Source organism: Hylaeus anthracinus, unplaced genomic scaffold (assembly GCF_026225885.1).
Source record: "Hylaeus anthracinus isolate JK02 unplaced genomic scaffold, UHH_iyHylAnth1.0_haploid 4, whole genome shotgun sequence".
Classification (NCBI taxonomy): Eukaryota; Metazoa; Arthropoda; class Insecta; order Hymenoptera; family Colletidae; genus Hylaeus; species Hylaeus anthracinus.
In genome coordinates, this window is record NW_026535289.1 from 631,414 (window position 1) to 653,144 (window position 21,731).

Genomic DNA, 21,731 nt, shown 5'->3' on the forward strand with positions numbered 1-21,731 from the left:
CAAATATATATCCCCTTGTTCGTGCTTACTAATAGTCCTACGATATAATGTTTTTGAAACATAATGAGAGCTTTAAATAGGTGTATAATTTTAATCAATGTCAAACGAATCGTTTCTTCCAAAGAAATTCCAAATATTCGGATCACCAAATTACCTACAGCAACTCGCCAGGCTGATAGGTGGAATTAAAATTATTCGAGCCCGTAGAAGGATCAAGGGTGAGAACGTTTACCAAATCGCTTAATTTAATTATAACGGTCGGCCCAGGAAAGGAAAAGCTCGTGAGAAAAACTGACGGACGAACCAGCCAGTCGATTTCCGAAGTTCTTTCTTAAAGAAACGGATCAACGTGGCCGCCGGTCTTTCTGTTCCCGCACGGGTTCCCTTCTTCGCGAGCAGCTTTCAGAAAATTATTCAGTCGTTCGTTTTCCAGGCTCGCTCCCCTGGTTCTTCGCGCGGGTGAAGATCATTCGGTATTAACATAAAGTGGATTCAATATCTGCGGGTAAGGACTTAATTTAAATCCCCGGAATATCTTAAGGGATACAATATCGGATCGTCGTTCCGCGGCGACAAGACGTCTTCGTGGATGGTACGCCGACAGTCAGCAGACTTCTCGAAGGATATTGGGAGCAGATTTAGATCGAGTTAGCTCGTTAGGTCATTGTCGTCGAATTGGATTTGTCGTGGAGCCGCCTCGCAGATTAATCGTGGCGTCGAGCGAAAGGACTTGCACGCTTAATTTTATGAATCTCCAAGTCTCATACAGCGCTGACCAAGATAATAGGGCTGATAATGACATTACTGTATTCAGTACAAATATTTATACAGGGTGGTTCATCAGGTATCACCATCATGATTTACTTCGATCTTATAATGCGTAACGAAAAATGTATCAGATAGAGTTGAATGATTTCGAGTGGGACACATTCTGATATTAGAATTAATTTCTCTGTAGGTGGACGTGTCAGAGAGTGTATGAGGATCGTTAACGTTCTTTTATAAATGGAATCATACGTTTTTTATGGAATCAATTGATGCAGCTTGATATTCTCAACAAAAATGTATTGCCCTATTTGCGTCGAAAGATCATTAATTATAGAAATGATTTAATTTTAGTATTGTTATGAAATCATGGTTCTGGTAGCTACAAAACTGTATTTTCATATCTGACGATCCACTGTAAAGTTATCGTGTTATTCGTGGAAAAAGAAGGCAAATTTCACGTGGTTATTATCATTGAAAGAAATGATTAAAAATAAACAAATTTTTATTTGTGGTTCAACATGTTTTCTATTAGAGAATTACGAAAGAGAATTCTGTTTACAGTAATAGACAAAATAATAGGCGTGAGACTGTAAAATGTGAAAATCCTTCATAACATGTATCAAAAATTAAATTTGGATATTAACCAATAATTTGGTAGTAAACTAGCTTTGGACCAAATAATACGTGTGATCATGAAACACTTAAAAAGTTTACGTAATATTATTTAAACAATAATAAATTATATTAACATTTTGTGGTATGACCTTTATTTTTTAGAATAGCTTGACACTGCTTTAGCATAGATTTCATCAATTTTGGACTTTTACAACTTATTTTCCAACTGTTTCCCGTAATTAATTTTTATTGGTTATATTTTCTTCGGCAATTATAGTTTTCAACACTTTCTAGCAGTTTTCTATTGAATTTAAATTAGGTGACCGTGACGATTATGGCAAAACTGATGACTGATGACTTATTACAGAATTCTAAAAGCTGAATCTTGAAAAATCAAAATTTTGAAAGCTGAATCTTAATAAATAAGAATTTTAACAGCTGAATCTTGATAAATCAGAATCGGATTTGTCAGGAATCCGCCTCGCTGATTAGCCGTGGCGTTGAGCGAAAGGGGCTTGCACAGTTAACCTTATGAATCCTCGGCTCTCATGTGTCCTCCGATTCCCTAGACAAATGGATTATCCTATACAAGGCAGAAACAGGATATGCGCACTGGGGATCACGCGTGCATATTATTTTACCTCTAGCTCTCGTTACGACGTACGCAGGGACAGCAGAAGAACTTCCAGCTCGCTAACTCGTATAGTTAATGCGACGGTTTACGATCCTTTCGTGAACATAAATAAATCCGTTTATTCGTTTTGTTTATAACACATTGTTTTTGACAGACTAATTTGCGAATTGTTCCTGAGAAACACCGATACGCAATGGTTGAATGAGGTTGTCTTATAATTGAGATATATGCTAAACTCTTATTTGGACAAAATAGAGGATGTTACAAAATAATCGAATGGTCAATTCAATTGCAATTTCGAGTTAACTGTATACTACATACGTTGATGTATATAAAACAGAACAAGAAACACGAGTTAGCAGCAATTTTTCTTGTTTAATTTGTATATAGTGGGTGTAGAATGTATTTGTACACCGATCAATTTCCCAAAAAACTTTTGTGTGAAATTGTAGTTTCTTAACTTCTTTTTTTATAATCAATGATATTTTACATATTCTCAGAAGGCTCTACAATAGATATAGTCCAAACAACATTAACTAGTTAATATAATTTGTGAAATTAACAAAAAAATTCGAAAAGTGGGTAAAAGTATAGAAGCAATAAGTATTTGTACGATTCTTATGACGAACCATTTACAGTAGAGTTTGTAACGTAAACACATTAGTTTATTGCTTCGTACGAATTAGAAAACATCAAATTTCCAGGAAAAAACTTTTAAAAATGGCTCTAATAGAGGAATTGAAGAAGATTCCACTTCGAATAACTAATAATTTATTTAATTTAACGCTTAGAAGAGTTGCAATAATTATAAAATCAAAAGGAAATCCCTCGAAGGAAGTATTATATATTTATAAATTAATGTACATTTCTTTTTTTTTAATGAAGTTTTAAGATTAAACAGTTGTGCGAATACTTACTGCTTCAACATTTCTATCAATTAATTGTTTTTTTCTTGTTAATTTCGCAACTTATATAAACAGCTATTTTTTTTGTAATCTATGTATTCTAGAGATTTTCGAGAATATGTAGAATGTCATTGTTTATAAAAAATAAGTTCATAAATTACAATTTTACACAGTTTTTTTGGAAATTGATCGGTGTACGAATACTTTCTCCACCCACTCCCCATATTGAAATCCGGTTTTAGGTGCAATACATACGTATTCATAAACAAAGTAAATTTTGTATACGTTATGTAAACATTTTCGACCATATACTGTGCATTTTTGAAAACAGAAAAAAATATATAAATATATAATTTATTTACAATTTAATTTGCTTTCGTCCAAATTTTATTTAAAGTGTATATTTTTCTTTCCGTTACAGGATAAAAATTTTGTGTATTCGTTAAAAACGTTAACGTAACGAATGGAAAATCTACTGGAGGAACAATTGCACATATTATTTATAAATCCCAAAGGGTTGTTATTTAGATAAGAATTTTGATCATTTCCAAAGAGTTGAATTATTGATAATCAATACACCGTACGTTTCTGAGCAACGATCCTTCACTTCAAATAGGTGCAGACTATTGTGGACATTTACTTCTTGATAAATCTATACGGTCGAGAAATAAAACTAACCGAAGAAAGTATAACCTTAACGAAATCACTGTTTCCAGGTACAGTTCGTTGAAGCTATTAAATTGAAAAATACATCCTTTTATTGACCGAACAGTGCACATTAATATCGTATATTGCAAGCATCAAGAAGGTTCATTAATAATTATATTCTTTTTCTTTTTAAATATTTAAATGTAATACAATAGATAATTCCACTTTTCTTCTTCTTGCATATTTAAATGTAATGATTATAAAATAGGTCTTAAATTAATAACTTTAGACGTAATTAGGTTGATGGATTTTTGTTGAGAAATCTTTTAATGATTCCATTTAAACAATCGATAATTATCCTCATACATTCTGTGACACGTCCACCTGCAGAAAAATTAATAACATCAGAATGTGTTTCACTCGAAACTATTCAACTCTATGTGATACATTTCTCGCTATTACTAATTTATTTCATGCATAATGTTCATTTCCACTCCAATTATAGATCGGTAATTCTTCCAGCAAATATACTCTAAGTAGTGGTTTTAAATCAAAGCTCGAAAACGCTAAGCAAAGCATGTTCATTGAGATCATATGGAACTATGTTTCATAAATGAAACACAAGTGCATCGTGTCACTAAAATTTTAATAAAATTAATGTTGTTATTAATTTATGGCACTCAAAGGTGCAATTGCGTTGTATTTGATTCTCGAATAAAGCGGGGCACAAGTAAATATGAAATACGAGTGTGCGGCGTTGTGAAACCGTTCGATAAATTTGGTCGTTTGCGCTGTTTTACAGATAATATTGCAAAATAGCGAGGTACTATCGCGCGAGGGGATTTATAGAAAGTTCCAACGGGGCACAGTGGTAGCCGAGGCTTTTGTCAAAGGTGAACCATTGAATTTCCGTACGGCACTATGCTGTTCGGGGCGCTGAATATTGCTTTCGCGTATGCGATGAAAAAAATTTCACGAATAGCAAAAAGCCTCGAAACTCCATACTGTTTAAACAGACGCAACTCTTTTTACAGAAAAATTGGAAAACTTTTGTTCAGTATTCCTCGAAAACTATCGTTTTGTATGACAACCAGTTGCAATTTCACGTAGGATAGTGTAAGGTATAAAATGATGTGGAGACGTGGAACAATAAAAAAGAAAACAAAAGAAGCAATGAGAAGTCTGTTTGTCAGTGTTATAAATAAAATGATTGAACAAGATGCTTGTAATTATACGTTTTGTATCATCGGAATAGAAATCATTATAGGTCAACGTTGTTTAGATTGAAGCATATTGGCCATTTTCTTAAATTGTAGTGTTTCCAACAAACAAGTTGAAAATAATTTTAAATTTATTATTATGTATGAAGTAGACTCTATTATGTACAAAAGAATAAGCAGAAAATATCTTTTGATTTGTTTGTGAAAAATATTACAATCTGACAAAATATTGAAATTGGTCGATGGTACTAATTTTGTTTTTATATATAATATTAAGTATAAAATAAAAAAGAATATTTAGAAGAACCAACTATGGTGAAAGCACTAACATTAGGTAAGAAAGAACGTAGAAAATTCAATAACAATGGTGATAGTTAAAGCAAGGATTATATGAATTAATAAAGTAAAACAACTCAACGTAATTATAAATTCCTTAATAATTTAATGTACGAATATTAACAAGCACTATGTCGTAATTAATCTCAAATCAGATATTTTAAATGTTCCTGTTGGAGAAACAAGTACATTGTTAACCTATTTTACTTCAATTAGTCCCAAATAAATATTGACCTTCGATAAATTAAAACAAAAATTCCTAAATAATTACACACGTACGATCGCCAACATGACGACAAAGTACAAACTGGACCGTGCGAACCAAAATGAAGTTTTACATTCCTGGTTAAATACGTCAGCTTACAGACGCTTTTTCCTGCGATTACAAGGAGCGCGACGAGCGACTCCCGACACAAAACTTGCGTCGCTTAAACGACCGAGAAACTTCAGGATTCTAGGCGAATCGAAAACGCTGGAGATAGAAGAACCGAAGGGATCGGGGGGAAGGGTTGGAAGTTTGATCGGCGAAGCATGAAATTATCGACGCTGGGAAGCGGAACGGAGGAAATTTCAAATAATAGTCATTACAAGCCGAACGATCGTCAATGTCGTTATGTTTCGTCGATTGCCATCCGCTTCGGGAGTTTCCATTACTTTTATCTGTTTATCTTTTATTATGGTGGCCCACTCGTCGACCGATAGGACTGTGGAGTTTATGGTGTCCGCGCGCTGCTCTATGTATATACGTTTTCACGTTAAAGTGGAAAACACGAGCAGGCTGCGGACAGTGTTCAAATAGCGTTCGCCGTTCTGGAAAATTTCACCAGAATTTCGAGCAAACGGTGGAGTTACAAGCAATGTTTAAATAAAATGCCGTACGTTGCGCTGAACGGCGCCAGTTTCCCAGAAACGGTTTAATATTCGACGCGACGGGTAAAATTAGTGCGTGTTCCGAATTTCGTTCGCGGTATATGTCAGCTTTTTTCTGATCGTGTAAACGTGTGCTAGAGAATTACTATTTTTACTTTTTTTTTAAATTCCACGTATGTGAAATTGTTATCGAGTGGCTACGACTTCTGTTTTTTAAACTTGCATGCAATTTTAACGGTGTAGTTAAACGTTATCCAGAAGCATGCGTTTATATTAACGACTTTACTATTTGTGAGTTGTGTAAACGGAATTTTATTTTATGGTCAACGATGGCAATCTCTTTTTATTCAAGGTTTTACGTTGCATTGACATCGAGGTTATTCGCGACGAATTTTGGAATAACTTATATTTTGTGGAAGAGTTTGGTTTCGTTAAAGAATTAAATTTCTATCTTTAATATGGTTTTAGGAGGTGAGGGCGGTATTCGAGTTTATCTTGAATTTGTGACGCTGCACAGTGGCGGATTTCGCCGAAATCCTGGCCAAAAGTAATAATTTCAAATATACAATAAATTGACGCCATAGACTGTAAAATTATAATAGAGTACTTTTTCAACGTTAAGTATCGAATATAAAAATAATTTTAATAAATATGAAAGTGCTGATGTGTACTTAGAAATATAAAAACGTTTTAATTATTTAATCTTAAGGGAAAGTTGAAAACTACGAAATGTTTTAGCTTTATGGTCGTTGCAAAACTGCGCTACGAAACCGAAATAATTTGAAATCCCGTTATAAAAATCGATGTAAGTACTACGAAATTTGAGTGACGTCTGTCGTTTGGCTGTTGCTCGTACGAATTTCATTTCTTTATAACGGTTAAGTTCGTGTCGTGGTAGTGGTGCACCTCGTTATAAATGTCTTATAGGGGTGTGTCATTTTTCAAAGGAGTCGCTGAAAATTTCTGTTGAAGGAGAAAGGAAAAACATTTTATAGACAGCTATACAAATTCTAATTCCGTACGAAAAGTTGATCAGGACTCTCGTATTCCCGATTTATGACGGTCAACAGATTTTGTGCTGATCATTATCTGTAAATGGACAAAAATGCATTTTTTCTGCTCCATATTTTTAATCCTGTGCTGTAAATGTCTCATCAGACTAGCAAGCTTTTTTCAGTGTAGAATTACACAAGCCCGTCCGGTCCTATGCCATAAGCGTACCGCTCCATAGACGGCGCGCCCAACAAACAAATATTAACAACTCATAATATCGCAATTTATCGCAAGAAAACTCAGCAGGCCTGCCTTCGAGAAAAACCGCTTGATAACCGTTTGAAACTATTTTCTTAGGAAATGGTAACAAATTCATAGGTTCCGTATTTTTTGTTATCACAGCTGTAAACAATGAAATACAACAATAAACCCGAATTATATTTTAATTTAAAGTATATCTGACAATAACCAATAATGAAAGTAAGGGATTATAATTCGAAATTACACTCAAAAATTATTTTGAATTATGGCTTAAAAACTTGACATTATAGAACTGACAAATTCAAGATTGTGTATCTCTAAAAGGATAGTACAATGAAAATCGCTATTGTCGAATAATGATGCTCTAATCATTTATAAACAAAATGCAATAAGTAGATTTGTGAAATTGAGATAAAAATTTTTTCACTTTTGGCCAGGATTTCGGCGAAATCCGCCACTGTACGCTGGGAGGAAAGTTTTAGGCAATCGTATAAAAGGTGGTTTACAGTGAGTGGGGTTTCGCAGCAGAAGGGAGGGTCTGCTTTCAACAAATAATTAGTCGTGGTGCGTTTCCCAAATCGTTGAACAAATAATACTTTTCATTTATCGTTTTTGAACAAATCAAGTAACGTTAAGGAAATCGCGAAAAGACTGAATATCAAGAGAAATGTGAGGAGAAAGAGGGCGAACGGTCGAGCAGAGGGGGAATCGAAAGACAAGCGGAAGAAAGGGGCAAACACACGAGAGATTTCGAGAGTTTCAGGAATTCACGGAGCGGAGGAATGCAGGGCGGTTGGTTGATTGGCTCGGAGCGACGTAGACAAAGGGACAACTGGAAACACGCCGCGAGCTACGGCGAAAGAAACACACAAAGGAATCGAAATAAATTACAGAATGGAGGAGCAATTAAGCGCATGAGAAGAAAAACAAAAGGATGAAAGTAAAGACACCAGTGGAGGAAATTTTAAACTGCGTCTAATTTGGGGAGAATCGATACTAATGCTTCGAATATTGATCAAATTTTCTGATCGAATTCGTGATCAAGAGTTATTTCCTTCAGTATTCGGGTTTCTTTAACTGAGCGAGCGTTGATTAGAGCGGCAGCTGTGAAAACGAAACCCCGCTAACCGAACTTCAAGGCAGTGCTGCTGGTTACATGTGATATTAATAAGAGCAAACTAATATTAATGAAGAAAAAAGTATTTCAGAAGGAACCTGAACACAATGTTTAACAGTTATTGCAACGTTTCATCTCATATTTTCTTGTAATGCAATTTGTGTTCTCTTTTAAATTACTATTTTTGTTTCATTAAACTTGTTCTTGAAACTAACGAATTGTAAAATATGTTTATTATCATTTTATATATAGTTTCACTAATTATTGTATTTAAAGTCCTACAACATTTGTTATGAGTTGAAACTCAGATTCAGTATAAAGATACATTTAATTTTCTGTGCAACAACTTCTTCATTTTGTAAAACTAATGAAGTATTTAACACCAATGTTATCGAATTTCTTGAAGGCGTCTGGCCACTCTGAGCGCTCGCCAGATGGGTACTATTCTTAAAAAATTCATAAACGCGAAAGTATAGAAAAAAATATTTTTATATTTTGACGCATACTAAAGAACGGTTTAATGAATACATGCAAAATTTGTTGAGACAACAAAAAAAAAAAAGAAACGTTCGACAATCTTGGTGAAGGTCTTCGGCACGAAACGCGCGTAAACTGTACCATCCTTATATCCTTTAGGTTGCATGTAAAAAATAAAAAAATAGATATTAGTTTGTTTCTGAAGTTTGTCGCAAGCGAGTAGCAATTGGATTTTTTTTTTACCATTATGAAGATTATGATGAGCTGTGGAAATTTTTTTTTATTTTTCACCGAAATTTCACGAGAAAAATCGTCAATAAAAAAAAAACTAATCAAGTAATCGCAAAAATCCATTGATACTCTTCAGATAATTTATCTAAAAGTAGTGTGTACAAATTTCAGAGCAATCGGACCGGTAGTTTACGAGATTTACGTTGTACCATTTCGAAAAATGTAGTTTCAAGATAATCCCAAAAGAAAGTAAACGTGCGGTTCGATTGCTCTAAAATTTGTACACACTACTTTTAGATACATTATCTGAAGAATAGCAATGGATTTTTGCGATTACTTGATTAATTTTGTAATTAATTTTTTTTTTAAGAATAGTACCCATCTAGCGAGCGCTCAGGGTGGCCAGATGCCTTAATACACATTCAACAACTAATTCGTCCATAAGTAACTGTAACATACAGAGTCTTAACAAAAATTTCACACGTGAAAAGTAATCGAAAAATCCTGTGTTATTGTTTAATCTGAAGCTTCTTTATCTCGATACGACTAATTAAACTTTACTGACGTGATTTTTGGCGCGCCCCGTTTGATTGCGCGCGCGCGCGCATCCGCGCGCTCATGCAAAAGGAACACGTGCATTCGCACGCGCACAAATTTGAATTGCCAATATCTCGATAACGAAACCAGAGAAAGCCAAATGGAAAATGACTTTTCGATTCAAAATGTGAAGAATTGCTTCTGGAAATGAATTCCACATTTTTGGCAACACTTTGTATAATAGAAACAATTGAATGAGAACTTGTCTCTTTCTGTATTTATGAAAATTGTAAAAAATGATTTTTAATAAATATGAAACGATTCGCGTTAAACGCAAGCGATGTCAAAATATTCCTTTAAAAACGCATTACGTAAGAAGAAAGTAACACAAAGTTTAAAGTAGAATTGACTTATTTCCAGAGAAGGGAAAACGTAACCTTGTTAGCGCGAGTGTTGAGTGCTAGAAATGAAACTGTTTTAAACGAACTCTTATTTGGTTTTTCCCGAAAAGGGATGGTTCTTCGAAGAGTAATTACTGACCGCACTACGCGCAAAATCCTCGCGAAGTTCGGGGCGAAGAATTTTTACCGCGAACACTTAACACCTGGAACGATAACAAATGCGCGAAAAAATCGGTCGTTAGAAACGGTGCAGGTAAACGATGTTGGAACGAACAGAAGAAGGTAAAAGGGGAGATGTAAAAATGCGTTAGGGGTTGAACATCGGCGAATACCAATGTCTGAGCGCATTCAGTGAAGAAAAGGCATTGCTAGCGATGGAAAAATATGAAGGACAGGAAAAAGGAGAGGAAAAGGGAGACGGCAAATGAATATTGAAGCTAGAGGGATGAAGGAGGACGAAGAACAGCGCTCGTGAGGGGCAAGAGAGGGGAATCGATGTGAGTGTGAGAGGCTGGTGGGGAGTCTGGGCACCAATCAATAGACGCGCGGCGGCGCCCCATCTGTCAACGCTTGCAGTGATAAACAGGTGTACCCAGATTGGTATTTAAAAGTAACTTTGCGTGGAATACGTGTTTCTTGATAACTGGGTTTTCTTATGATCGTTCGAAGACTGCAGTGTCATTGCAGGAATTCATGATTCTCCCCGTGATTTCGCCTGATTGCTCGTTTTCTATCGACTCTATCTTCACCGAGTCTCACGAAAAGACTGCGGACGTTTATGTATATTCATATATGCACAGATATAGAAAAAGAATCAAAACTTAAATGAAAGTACACCGCGGGCGATAAGTAATATTAGAACACCTACCCTGCATGGATCGATTCTAACAAAAGTTACAAATTGATTTAAGAACTGTAACTACCATGAAGGTTTATGGTTTATATTTTATATTTTATATTTTATTTAATATTGTATTTTATAATGTATATAAACTGTGTAAAATTACAAATTTATAAGAAATAATCGAATCGAAGTACTTAATGTACTTGGTGATCGTGGAGAATTCGATTTAGTATTCATTTATTATACAACAGAAATTGCAATCGGAATTAATTTCATGATATTTTAAAAATTCCTTTGGAATAGGGACATTTGGTGATTCAGTTTTATTTATTTGTAATGGTTCAAAAGTCAGAGAAACTTTAAATATGTTTGCAGTTACCGTTGCACACATTAAATAATTACTATCTCGAATGATTTAAGAACCTTTTGCCATCTATAGCCTTTATTAAACAATTAATAATCCAAGAATGATGATTCGCATTTCAAATATTTCTGCTGAAAAGAATTTGTGAAATTCTATCGATAAGAATTGAAATTATCTTCATAGACAGTATTAGTAGATAGCAATATTTATAATAACAAATCATTGAGACAATTTTTCGTTGTGTTGAATGGTGCAAAGAATGGAAAGGAAGATCAAATGTAAATTATGAGTCATGTTACTTGTTTTCTTGTAGAATTGTGGAATTTCTGAAAACTGTCGTAGCTTTAACTACCTGCATACATGGTGCCACGCCGAGGAAATCTGAGACACGTTAGATCATAAATGGCTGATAGTTGACGCGCAACTTCATGACCGTAGCTCATCAAACTTCTCCCAACTACGCTATTACAAACTTGCTCCGCGAACCGTCAACGTCTTGAGTACCAAACAATGTTTACAGTTCCACTTGTATCAATTTTGCAATTTGCCATACTCCTCGTTGACTGCGCTATCAATTCATGGAGGTAGCCATGTACTTAGCAGTAGTTCCACATCAAAGAAAATAAACAATTTAGTGCTCTAAACATGTAGACTAGTTTATGCTTTCAATTCTTTTAGAATACTGACTTGTATATTTTGTTTTTTAAGTGACTCCACTTCGTTAGTTTTATCTTTCATTGATTTATTCTAGTATGGGTTGATAGATACACTCTCACCCACCCAGAAAAATACTTAACTGTTTCGAATATCCACTGAAATAAAGTTAGTATAGAAATTGCAACACACGCAAGTTGATAAAGCTACAAATAATGCTCTCTAGTGTTGCTATTTTTAAATAATTCACCTGTTTCGAATAATTCGTTCACCTAAATTTTAAGTATATTTCCAAAACAATAAATGTACAGAAAATAATTAAGAAAAGACTGGGAGTAAACAATTTCTCTCTGTAAATTAGATCAAACAGCTTTCTTTACCTCGAAATTTCGACATAAAAACGATAACTTTAAAAAGACGTTGTATATAAAGAATTCAAGAGAAAATAGCGTTTAAATATTGGATTTGTCGGCTACTTGTTCGCAAGGGACACTTCTTTGACGATCGACTTCATACAGTTACCAACCGGTGTAGTGATACGCGGTTCTTTAAGTATTCTCAGAACTCACAAGCGAGGAAGGAATTGTGAAGCGTGGAACGTGATTGCAACAGAGACGCAGTACGAAAGAAAGCGAGAGAGGAATAAGAATAATCCTAGAATATTACATAACGTTACACCATGCACCATTCCCGGAGGCGTGTAAAAAGTTCTCTCATTTCGGAAAGAAACAGAAACATTTGGAACAAAGTCAAATTCAGCGGCGCAGCTTCCATAGTCGCGAAGAAAATCATTTCAATACGACGCAACTGCTTGTTTGTTCGGTACATCAGAAAAACACTCCACAATTTATTCCTTCGTTCTTGAATTTTTCAAAATTTGACTCGGTCGAAAAGATAAATAGGATAAAATGTTATTCTATAGGAGTAGCTATGGAATTAGGGGGTTTTAAAGAATATAGCTGAATATTATGATAAATTTCTACTTATCAAGTTATGAATTATTATCTGTAGCTTTGTTTATCGTTTTGAAGATTAGAGTACATATTTTGTGAAATGTTGGTATTTCTAAATTGAAAAATGATAGAGAGGTACAATAACAACCCCATGAAAGTAGAAGATTTTTAATAAACCTTGAATTGTTAATGATCCTTGGTTGCTTCAAGCAACATTTCTAATTCCAACGATTTAAAAAAAAATGCAATGAAGTAGTATTGATGATACGAAGCAAATAGACTGGTAGATAAAGTGTTAAAATACAAAAATTTGGTATATTCCATGCTATTTGTGTTTTACTGAAATCTGAAATTTTAAAACACCTCTTGGTAAACTTTTTAAATTATTAATATTATATAATTCACATTTTGAATTACTACGAATTAGTACTTCTAAATACATTTGTGGACGAATTAATAAAATAATAGAATCACATATTTCACGCACTTAGGGGTTTCTTTAAAATCAAAATTTTAAAATATTTCTTAAAAACCCTATTATAATATTATATAATTTATATTTTGAACCATTACCTTGATGCCGTATAGTACAGCGAGTCGATTCCCAATTCTCAAAGTAAGAGTAACGTTCTGGAAACCGTTGAACGAGGACTCAAAGGATCACAGAGTCGCGGGGGACAATAAAGGTTGTCATAAACAGAAATTTAACGGAATATCGATAAAATACGAGGAGTTTAGGGTAAACTATCGAATGGGTGGTAGCATTAATATCGGCGCGTATTACCGACTATTAACGGCGAATGGATCGACGTAATTACACGAGGGTCGTGTGCCGACAGTGGCTGAGCAGACGTTGGCTCGTACTACTGTGCCATATGCGAACCACTAGCAAACGGACCACTGTGCGATCATACATCTGATACAGGGTGCTGCGTCGGATTATTGCACCCTATTTCTCTGTATTCGAGGGTGATCGTATTTTCTCCCTGAAAACCACGCCTTTTCTTTGTTAATAACCGCGATACGTGATCGCGATCCTATATGGAACGCCTACTCGAAAAATTGGAATATCAGACTGGGCAATATTTAAATGAATTCTCATGCAAATAGTTGTTTAACTGGTAAATTCGTTATTATTTATAGGTTCAAATAATTCTATAATCTTTGTCTGCAATGTCTACATCAATTATTTGAAACAGAAAAGTTAATCATTATTTTGAAAATCAATCAAATATATATGAAATAGTAGAATTCTTTATGAATTATATTTAGAAACAAATAAATGAAGCAATAATTATTTTATATTTTCTTGTTTGGAATGTCGAACTTATTTATTTGTAATAGTAAAATTATTTTTCATTTAAAATGTTTTCTATGTTGTTATTTATATACATAGTATCAATAGCTTTGTCCGGCATTCATGTAATTTAATTGCACTCTGCTATTATTTTACTGTAGTGAAAGAAAATAATGAATACATGAAACCAAACTGCCATTCGGTACAGTATTAAATTATAGATAATTTAGGTAAGTAAATAAAAACTGGAAAACCAATAATTACCACTTCCGTTTTTTGTAAACATATGGAACGAAGTAACTTTTTATTTGAAAATATCAGGTAACGAGTAAATGAGGATATCGACATCGTTAAAGAATATGTAAATTTTCTTTGAACAGGTAAATTTAATCAACTTCAACGTACTCTTGTAATTTCCAGTAACGTCAATATACTCCCCTTTCTAACAGTTTATTCTTAACCATGCATAGTTTTAAAATTGTGTATGTATTGCAACACCTACACATCTATTCGATGCTCTTGACAAAATAATAACGTTTGATACTGTATTTAAAAATACAAAGTATTAAAGTTCTTTGTAAAAAAATCTTTACTTTTACTTGTAAATAACATAATAATATTTCTACAACATTAATATTAGCTGGTGTATAGGTGATAATATGATAAAGACTCGTATTATACAATCCATATTTTCAATATTCCCTTAAATCAGCGAATTCAGAAATTTGTCACGTTCATATCCATTGTGTTTATATTGTTATATCTACAATCTAAAAACTGGTGAAATTTTTCAGTTCATTACTTTAAGCTATTTTTTTATAGAGTATATATATAATTGCTCCTATTTTCTATTTTCAGGTGCAATTTTCGAGCAAGGCACCGACGAAGTTCAATCAGCGTTCAAATTTGCAACGTTGAACCACAACAAAAACAACACGACTCGGAAGTTTGAGTTGCAGGTTTTCGTGGACGTAATTAATACCGCGGACGCATACAAGCTATCCCGTCTTAGTAAGTAATTCAACAAATTCGTATTTCCAGTGTACTTTACTAGATTCGACCTTTCGAATAATTTAACTTTTAAACGACTGCGCGAGAACCTAATTATTTTATTAATATATCATTGATTTAAGATTTAAGTAAACGAATATTTGGCATTTAAGGCTATCCTTCATTTTAACCTCATTAATCCTCTGTTATGATCAAACATGTTTTTAGTTAATTATGAACCGTACAAGGCACATACGAATTTACACACTTTTTGTTTTAATAAGTGTTTCTATTTTATAATATTTCTGATACTACTTTTTCTATCAATTAATATTGATTAGTAGGTCATCGAATTAATAAACAGAGCAATATTTCTGCTTACCATAAAGACTTTTAATACATGGTTACTTTCGTTTATTTTACATAAATAAAAATCACGTGGAAAATAGTTAGCAGCGCAATTTGATCTATTCTGCCATTGATTACGTATCATAATGTGACGAGGAATGCAGATACTCAGACTTCTTCCAGAAAACTTTAATTGCAGCAAAGATATCTAGTTATCTTGTGATTTTTAATTAAAAGAAAATGGAAGGAAGTTTGCTTGAAGCAATCATACAAATTACTGGTTTCTTGGTCTGGAAGATAAATTCGAAGAAAGCTTAAGGATTGGGTTAGCGGTAATTAATTAGTGTTTGTAAAAAGAAATTTTATAATTCTTGTGATCGACTTTTTAATAGAAATGTAGTTATCGCAATTAACTTTCTAACTCGATTACTGACAGCTTTAAGAACGGAAACACGACTCGTTGGATATAACGGTCGATTTAGAGCTACACTCTCGAGAGTCCTGCAACTTTTGCACTTTCTCATATAAGAATTATTCTTTAAATGCCTTTCAAACTGTCTTCGAGTCGAACGAAAAAGTCACTCTTGATAAACCTTATTAACGTGAATTTTAGAAAAACATCAGGATAACTTATGTATCTAAATGCCGGCTTCGTCCGGCCCACTTCCTGCTCAATTAAATCTGCCTCGATTAAAACATATTATTATTTTGGAATTTGTGTATTTAGTTTTAACGTTTCAATTATAGTATCCTATAATCCTATATCCTATAATTATAGTATTCTGTGGTACCCTTGATACTAATATTTACTTGCCTGGAACCGGAAGTTAACTACCAGCGTGCAATTACTACACCAGGATTATATTTCTGGCCAGTATAGCAATAAATAAAACAAATGTTTAAGGGTATCTAACAATGATCATAACAATCTATTATTAGATCATTCAAATTCCGTTCTTCAATTTGAATTTTGTTAGAATTGAATCGGACAATTCTACGCTGAGCTATGACACCTCAAACTTGGTATACAGGAGTATATGGAGTCCTATGGGTCAAAATTGACCCAGTTAAATAACCAAAGTACACTAGTACATAAACAACCGAAAACATCTAATAAACATGCATGAATAGACATCCCATAATTAATCCTAAATCATTTCCAAATAATCAAAACACAATTCTATTCTAAGAGGTTTGCTAAAATAATTCTTTTACTAACTAAGTCAGTTCGCAGGAGTACGAATCTTAAAAAACTGATCTACAACTTTTTTATCATGTCCACAAACTCCACTACAATTACATGTACAATTTGATATTTTACAAGGTGTTTTCGACACCAACCAAATGCCTGTTTACAATTTCAAATTAGACATGTTTTTGAAAAGCACCCGCCGAGTGCAGACGACGTATGTCGTCGGTGAACGGTAGATATCGATTTTACTTTGTTCGACGGTATCTCGCGCGTATCATGAACGACGAGTGATCAACAATGCTGAGGTTCGTACGTGCCGGAAACTCGGCATCATGGTCGCCATTGAATCTGGCACGTCCGGAATCGGTGCAGCATGTGTGCTACGAAATAAGCAACGTTTCGTCCCTGATACAAGCGAGATACTAATCTCGTTGCTTTATCGAAACGCCGCCATTTCTCGTCTTCGGAAGTCGTGCACGTACGACACGCGACTCGGAGCCCTTCTTATCGTGCCCACTGCAAACAAGAACCACGCTCGTAGATATTGCATCCACGATGTTTCAGATAACACGTTATCAATACTCCCGGCCCAACAGACCCGATACACTGTCTCGCAAGATAGGAATTCGTGCAATTGTTCGAGACGCTTAACGAACTTCGACAAACTGGGTTCGATTGAATTTAGCTAAAATATTACTTATCACTAGACTGCGGATATTTACGCATTCATAACTGTTCGAAATAGGTATAAGAAACGAGTCTTTTAAAAAAAATTCATTTGAAATTTATAGGAATTTATCTCGTGTCTTTAAGTCACGAACATGTCATTTCACCTGATAAATTTTTGAAGAACAACTTTACAATTTCATATAAATATAAAATAAAGTACGTCCCACATGTTCATCCTACTTATTCTTTTGCTACTCAAATTAATATGCGAAACGTACCTTTAAGTGTTATAAAATGAGGTAATCTCTTTCGTTTTATATTATTTTCCCACATTTCTGACATAGTCATTATACGTCATTATAAAATGTCTATAGTGTTTTTATTAAATATTGACACAGACTGCAGCACGAACTTATGGAATGACCTAATAATATGTTATTTTAAAAGTGATCACAGGTATCAACATAATTATGAAATAAAATAACGTGTTATTTAAATTATTATTTGAAATAATATCATTTCAAAAATGCTCAGATCTGGTACGCGAATATATGTACACCGATTTTATATTAAGTATTCCTTAAACTTTTGGACAGAATTACTTTGTATAGTTACAGAAGAAATACAGGGTGTTAAAAAAAAAGCATTCAATATGGTGTATAGGGCATACTGTACTGAGTAAAAAAGCTTTAGTAAACGTAGGTCCAAAGATCAACCGTTTTTGAGATATAAACATTTTGGTTTGCTAGTATCATAATTAACTTGCTTGCTTCCATCGCATGCGATGTTTATGTCAGTGTTTATAAATTGCATTCTGAATGCTTCCATTCAAGTGCCGACAATTTCGTCAATTTCATTTTTTCAATTTCGTGTACAGAAATGAGCAGAAAATCTTCTATAAATATCGAAAACCCAGTAGTAAGTCAATCATGATACTAGCAAACAAAAATGTTTATATCTCAGAAACGATTGACCTTTGGACCTATGCTTACTAAAGCTTTTTTACTCAGTACAGTGTGCCCTATACACCATATAAATATTGAATGCTTTTTTTGAACACTCTGTATAGTCAAGTTCATCGAGCAAACGTAGTTTATCAATGCTGGATCAATGCTTATCAATAGCTTATATCATGATTTCATAAATTAATTTCTATTAGATAGTGTCCCCACCATATCAATACTACTGTTACTATAAGTTTATCCTTTTTTTAATTAGATTTTTAAGGTTACGTGTATCCCGCTGCACAGGAATATGTAGAAACACATTACAATAATTAATAAATTATGTAAGGTCAATCATTTTAACGTGTTTCAAGAACTGTAGTATGTTAGAACTTGATTGGATACTGTGGATTATTTCTCTGGGTCAGCCATTACACATTACTGGTGTTTCCTTTGTAGTGCGAGATCTTCCTAGGATTGTTATTTATTCTGAAACATAAACAACGTGATAAGACAACCTGGTATTCGTAGAGTTACAAGAACCCACTAACGTTACAGTTGTTAAGCTGGCGTCGTTTTCTTGGCTGGAAATCCTGTAAGGGTTTCATCGGTGACAAAACACCGATACCTTTGGCACCCAGGTGCCTATTCGTTTACGGTTTAGAACGGACTCGATCAGCTTCAAAGGCAATTCCAGCGCGGCTCGATTGGCTGACACCCTCTTGGTTGAAAAGCGTCAAACGATCCTGCGGATGGCCGGCCAACTCGTTCGCGTTTCAAATCTACGCGTTTCACGACAAAGTGAACAATGCCTGTATAGAATCCCCAGACGGCGACGCGATAGCGTCCCGGAATCAATTTCGCGTCGAGACTCTGAACTTAAATATCGCCGTCCAAATTTACGTTTGCTCGACGGTGATCAATATTTGTTTTCATCTTTTCTGTTCGTTTCCAGAGCCACGGCAATTTTAATAGACGCATCCATGCGCGGTTTTATTTAAGGTCGCATTAACGTCAAGGTTATTAGCGACCACAATTGACCCGCAAGAACAAAAGTAATCAGTAGAATATTCAAACGTTATCTTTATATTTAAGCTAATAAATAGTGGTTGACTATTGACTTCATAAATTTATAGAATTCGTTTGTATTATTTAGTACCCTCTCCAAAATCTTTGAGATATTTAAATTCCTTTGGCCTTGCTCCAGTTCCTCGCATTACTCAATTCAGAATTGCACGGTGAGAGTAGCATTATAGTGGTTGCATTTTTGTAGTTCTGACTCTGTTATTAAATATTAATGTGCCAAGTTAGCGTATCCTATTCTTAATCTTGATAATGTAGTTTGTAGCTTTCTTGTTGGATGTAGTGAAATAGTTTCTTTCGTTGATTTATGTATTTGATGCAGTTTTTATTTTGTAATCGTGCTGGTCCATTGTTGGTTTCGCTATTTTTAACAACTATTTTTATAACGTTTTCCGTTTCATTCATTGTGTTTCGTAATTTTGTGTACGGCTGTCAAGAGGTGCAGGCATTGTATTGCAACTTCTCTGCTGTTTCATTACCAGGTATTTCAATATGTGATGGTATCCAAACAATATCAGGCTCAATATTTTTTTAAAGAGATTGACAATGCGCGGGGCAAAGCGAATATGACGTCCGCCCCTTAACCCTTTGTACTCCGAGAATTTTTGAAATTCAAGCTATTGGAACTTATACTTCGAATAGAACACTTTAATCAAGCAGAGGACGACAGAGACAATTCACGAGTGAATTTAGCTTGATCAATATCAATACCAATGTGAGACTCTGCGTAGGAAGCAGGAACTCGAGCATTTCACAATGGTCCATATCGGGATGGCGGAGATTCGATAATAGAATTCGTGGACAGGTCGGCTCGTGGTGGCTTGGCCACGAAATCGCGAATATTTGGGCCAAGTCCAAGAGACAGGCCGACCCCGTGGCACGTTACGGTACTTAGGGAAGCTCCGCTAATTGTATTAATGCTAGTCGGTTTGCCCGGATCAAAACCCCGTTGTTATAATCCCACGGTAAGCCATGTTGCTGCCCCGCCATATCTATTGTCGAGATGCGGCTCGTTTAAATATTTCCAGTCGTTGCTTCGCTGAGACGACGCGGAAACGCAAATCTACGCCAGCTCCTTAGACTCCTTGTACGCAAAAACGATCGTACTTGTTCCAGATCTGAGTGAATTTTACGTTTCGACCACCTGGTATTTGACTTTGCTTCGGAACAATATTAATACAATAAAAGAGAAACGTAAACGATTGCTAAAAAGTGATGTCGAAGAAATGTTACGAACTAAAACGAAATATACTCCAATGAAACTTTTGCAAAAACAGAATATACTTTTATTAGTATATTTAAAGCTCTATCATCTTATTTTTAACATTGTTATAATATTTATTAAGGTAAATTAACAATATATGAAATACTAGTTTCTTTGAAGGACCTTTTAATTCCTAGAACCATTTTTTAGCATGAATAAAAAGAAAACAATAATGTGATTAGGTACCCAACGTATGTCTTTTTTTTCTCGAAAATTTCAGATCTTTCTGAGTACATTAATTATTGAACCTTCCTTATAAAAAGAAGTAATATGTAGTTACCATTGATCTTCTAATTCCAGAATTTCGCTCTAAGGGAACCCAATAATTCAACATGGAACTGGCCCTTAAAAAAAATAAAACTATTCAGCCCTATGTCACGTTCCGGCATATACCACTTCAATCAATTTCGAAATACTTGTACATCGGATCGCGTCGGGCACCGAACATTTGCATTCGTTCGTTCAAATTCCCCGGCCGGGTACTTCCTATTTTGTAATTGGCTCCACGCGAAATTCATCGTTTCCCCCGGTTTTTATTCGTAAATTCGTTTCACTCTATTCCAGGTTTGCGAGCACGTCATAAAGACCAACCTTGCCCGCGCAACGGAAAAAATTACGGTAGATAGAACCCAGCGGCTGAACATAAGTCCTCATTTGCGTTGCTCGTGTCTCGTCGAGCGAAACGTAATACGATAATGCGCTCGCCGTTACGGGCGAGATTCGCTACCAGGGAAAACTCGCGTCGCGCAGATTCGCGTAACGAATACCGATTTTTCCGCAATCTGCGTGCCACGGCGCATCGAACGTTCAGCTTGAGGGACATTAACGGTGACTAGATCCAGCCGGCGGGTAAAAGTCTTTGTTCCTGCGTAAAGAAGCGCACGGGATGGTTCATGTGGCAATCGAAGTCTATTTCGTTATTGTTTATCTCTGTTCATTTCTAGGGACGTTTACGGATTCTGTACTGGGTGATTCGTGTAGAGAAATGGTCTTCCTAATATTTGAATTTTTATGCTTGGAATATTTTTAGTTGGTTTTTGGGAACCCTACGTTTCAAATGTTATTTCTGTGAAAGTATAAAACAGAAAACAAAGAAATGAAGATAAAAGTTTTTGT

General features: G+C 34.7%; 1 protein-coding gene across 2 annotated transcripts in view; it reads left to right on the forward strand.

Moving 5' to 3' along the window:
* The window catches only part of LOC128895077 (glutamate receptor 1), a 609,208-nt gene that overhangs the window by 343,601 nt on the left and 243,876 nt on the right, over positions 1–21,731 (forward strand). For both annotated transcript variants that reach the window (XM_054157320.1, XM_054157319.1), the window contains exon 2: positions 14,984–15,136. In XM_054157320.1, the coding sequence (XP_054013295.1) occupies positions 14,984–15,136 (153 nt within the window). The remainder of the gene's footprint in view (positions 1–14,983; positions 15,137–21,731) is intronic.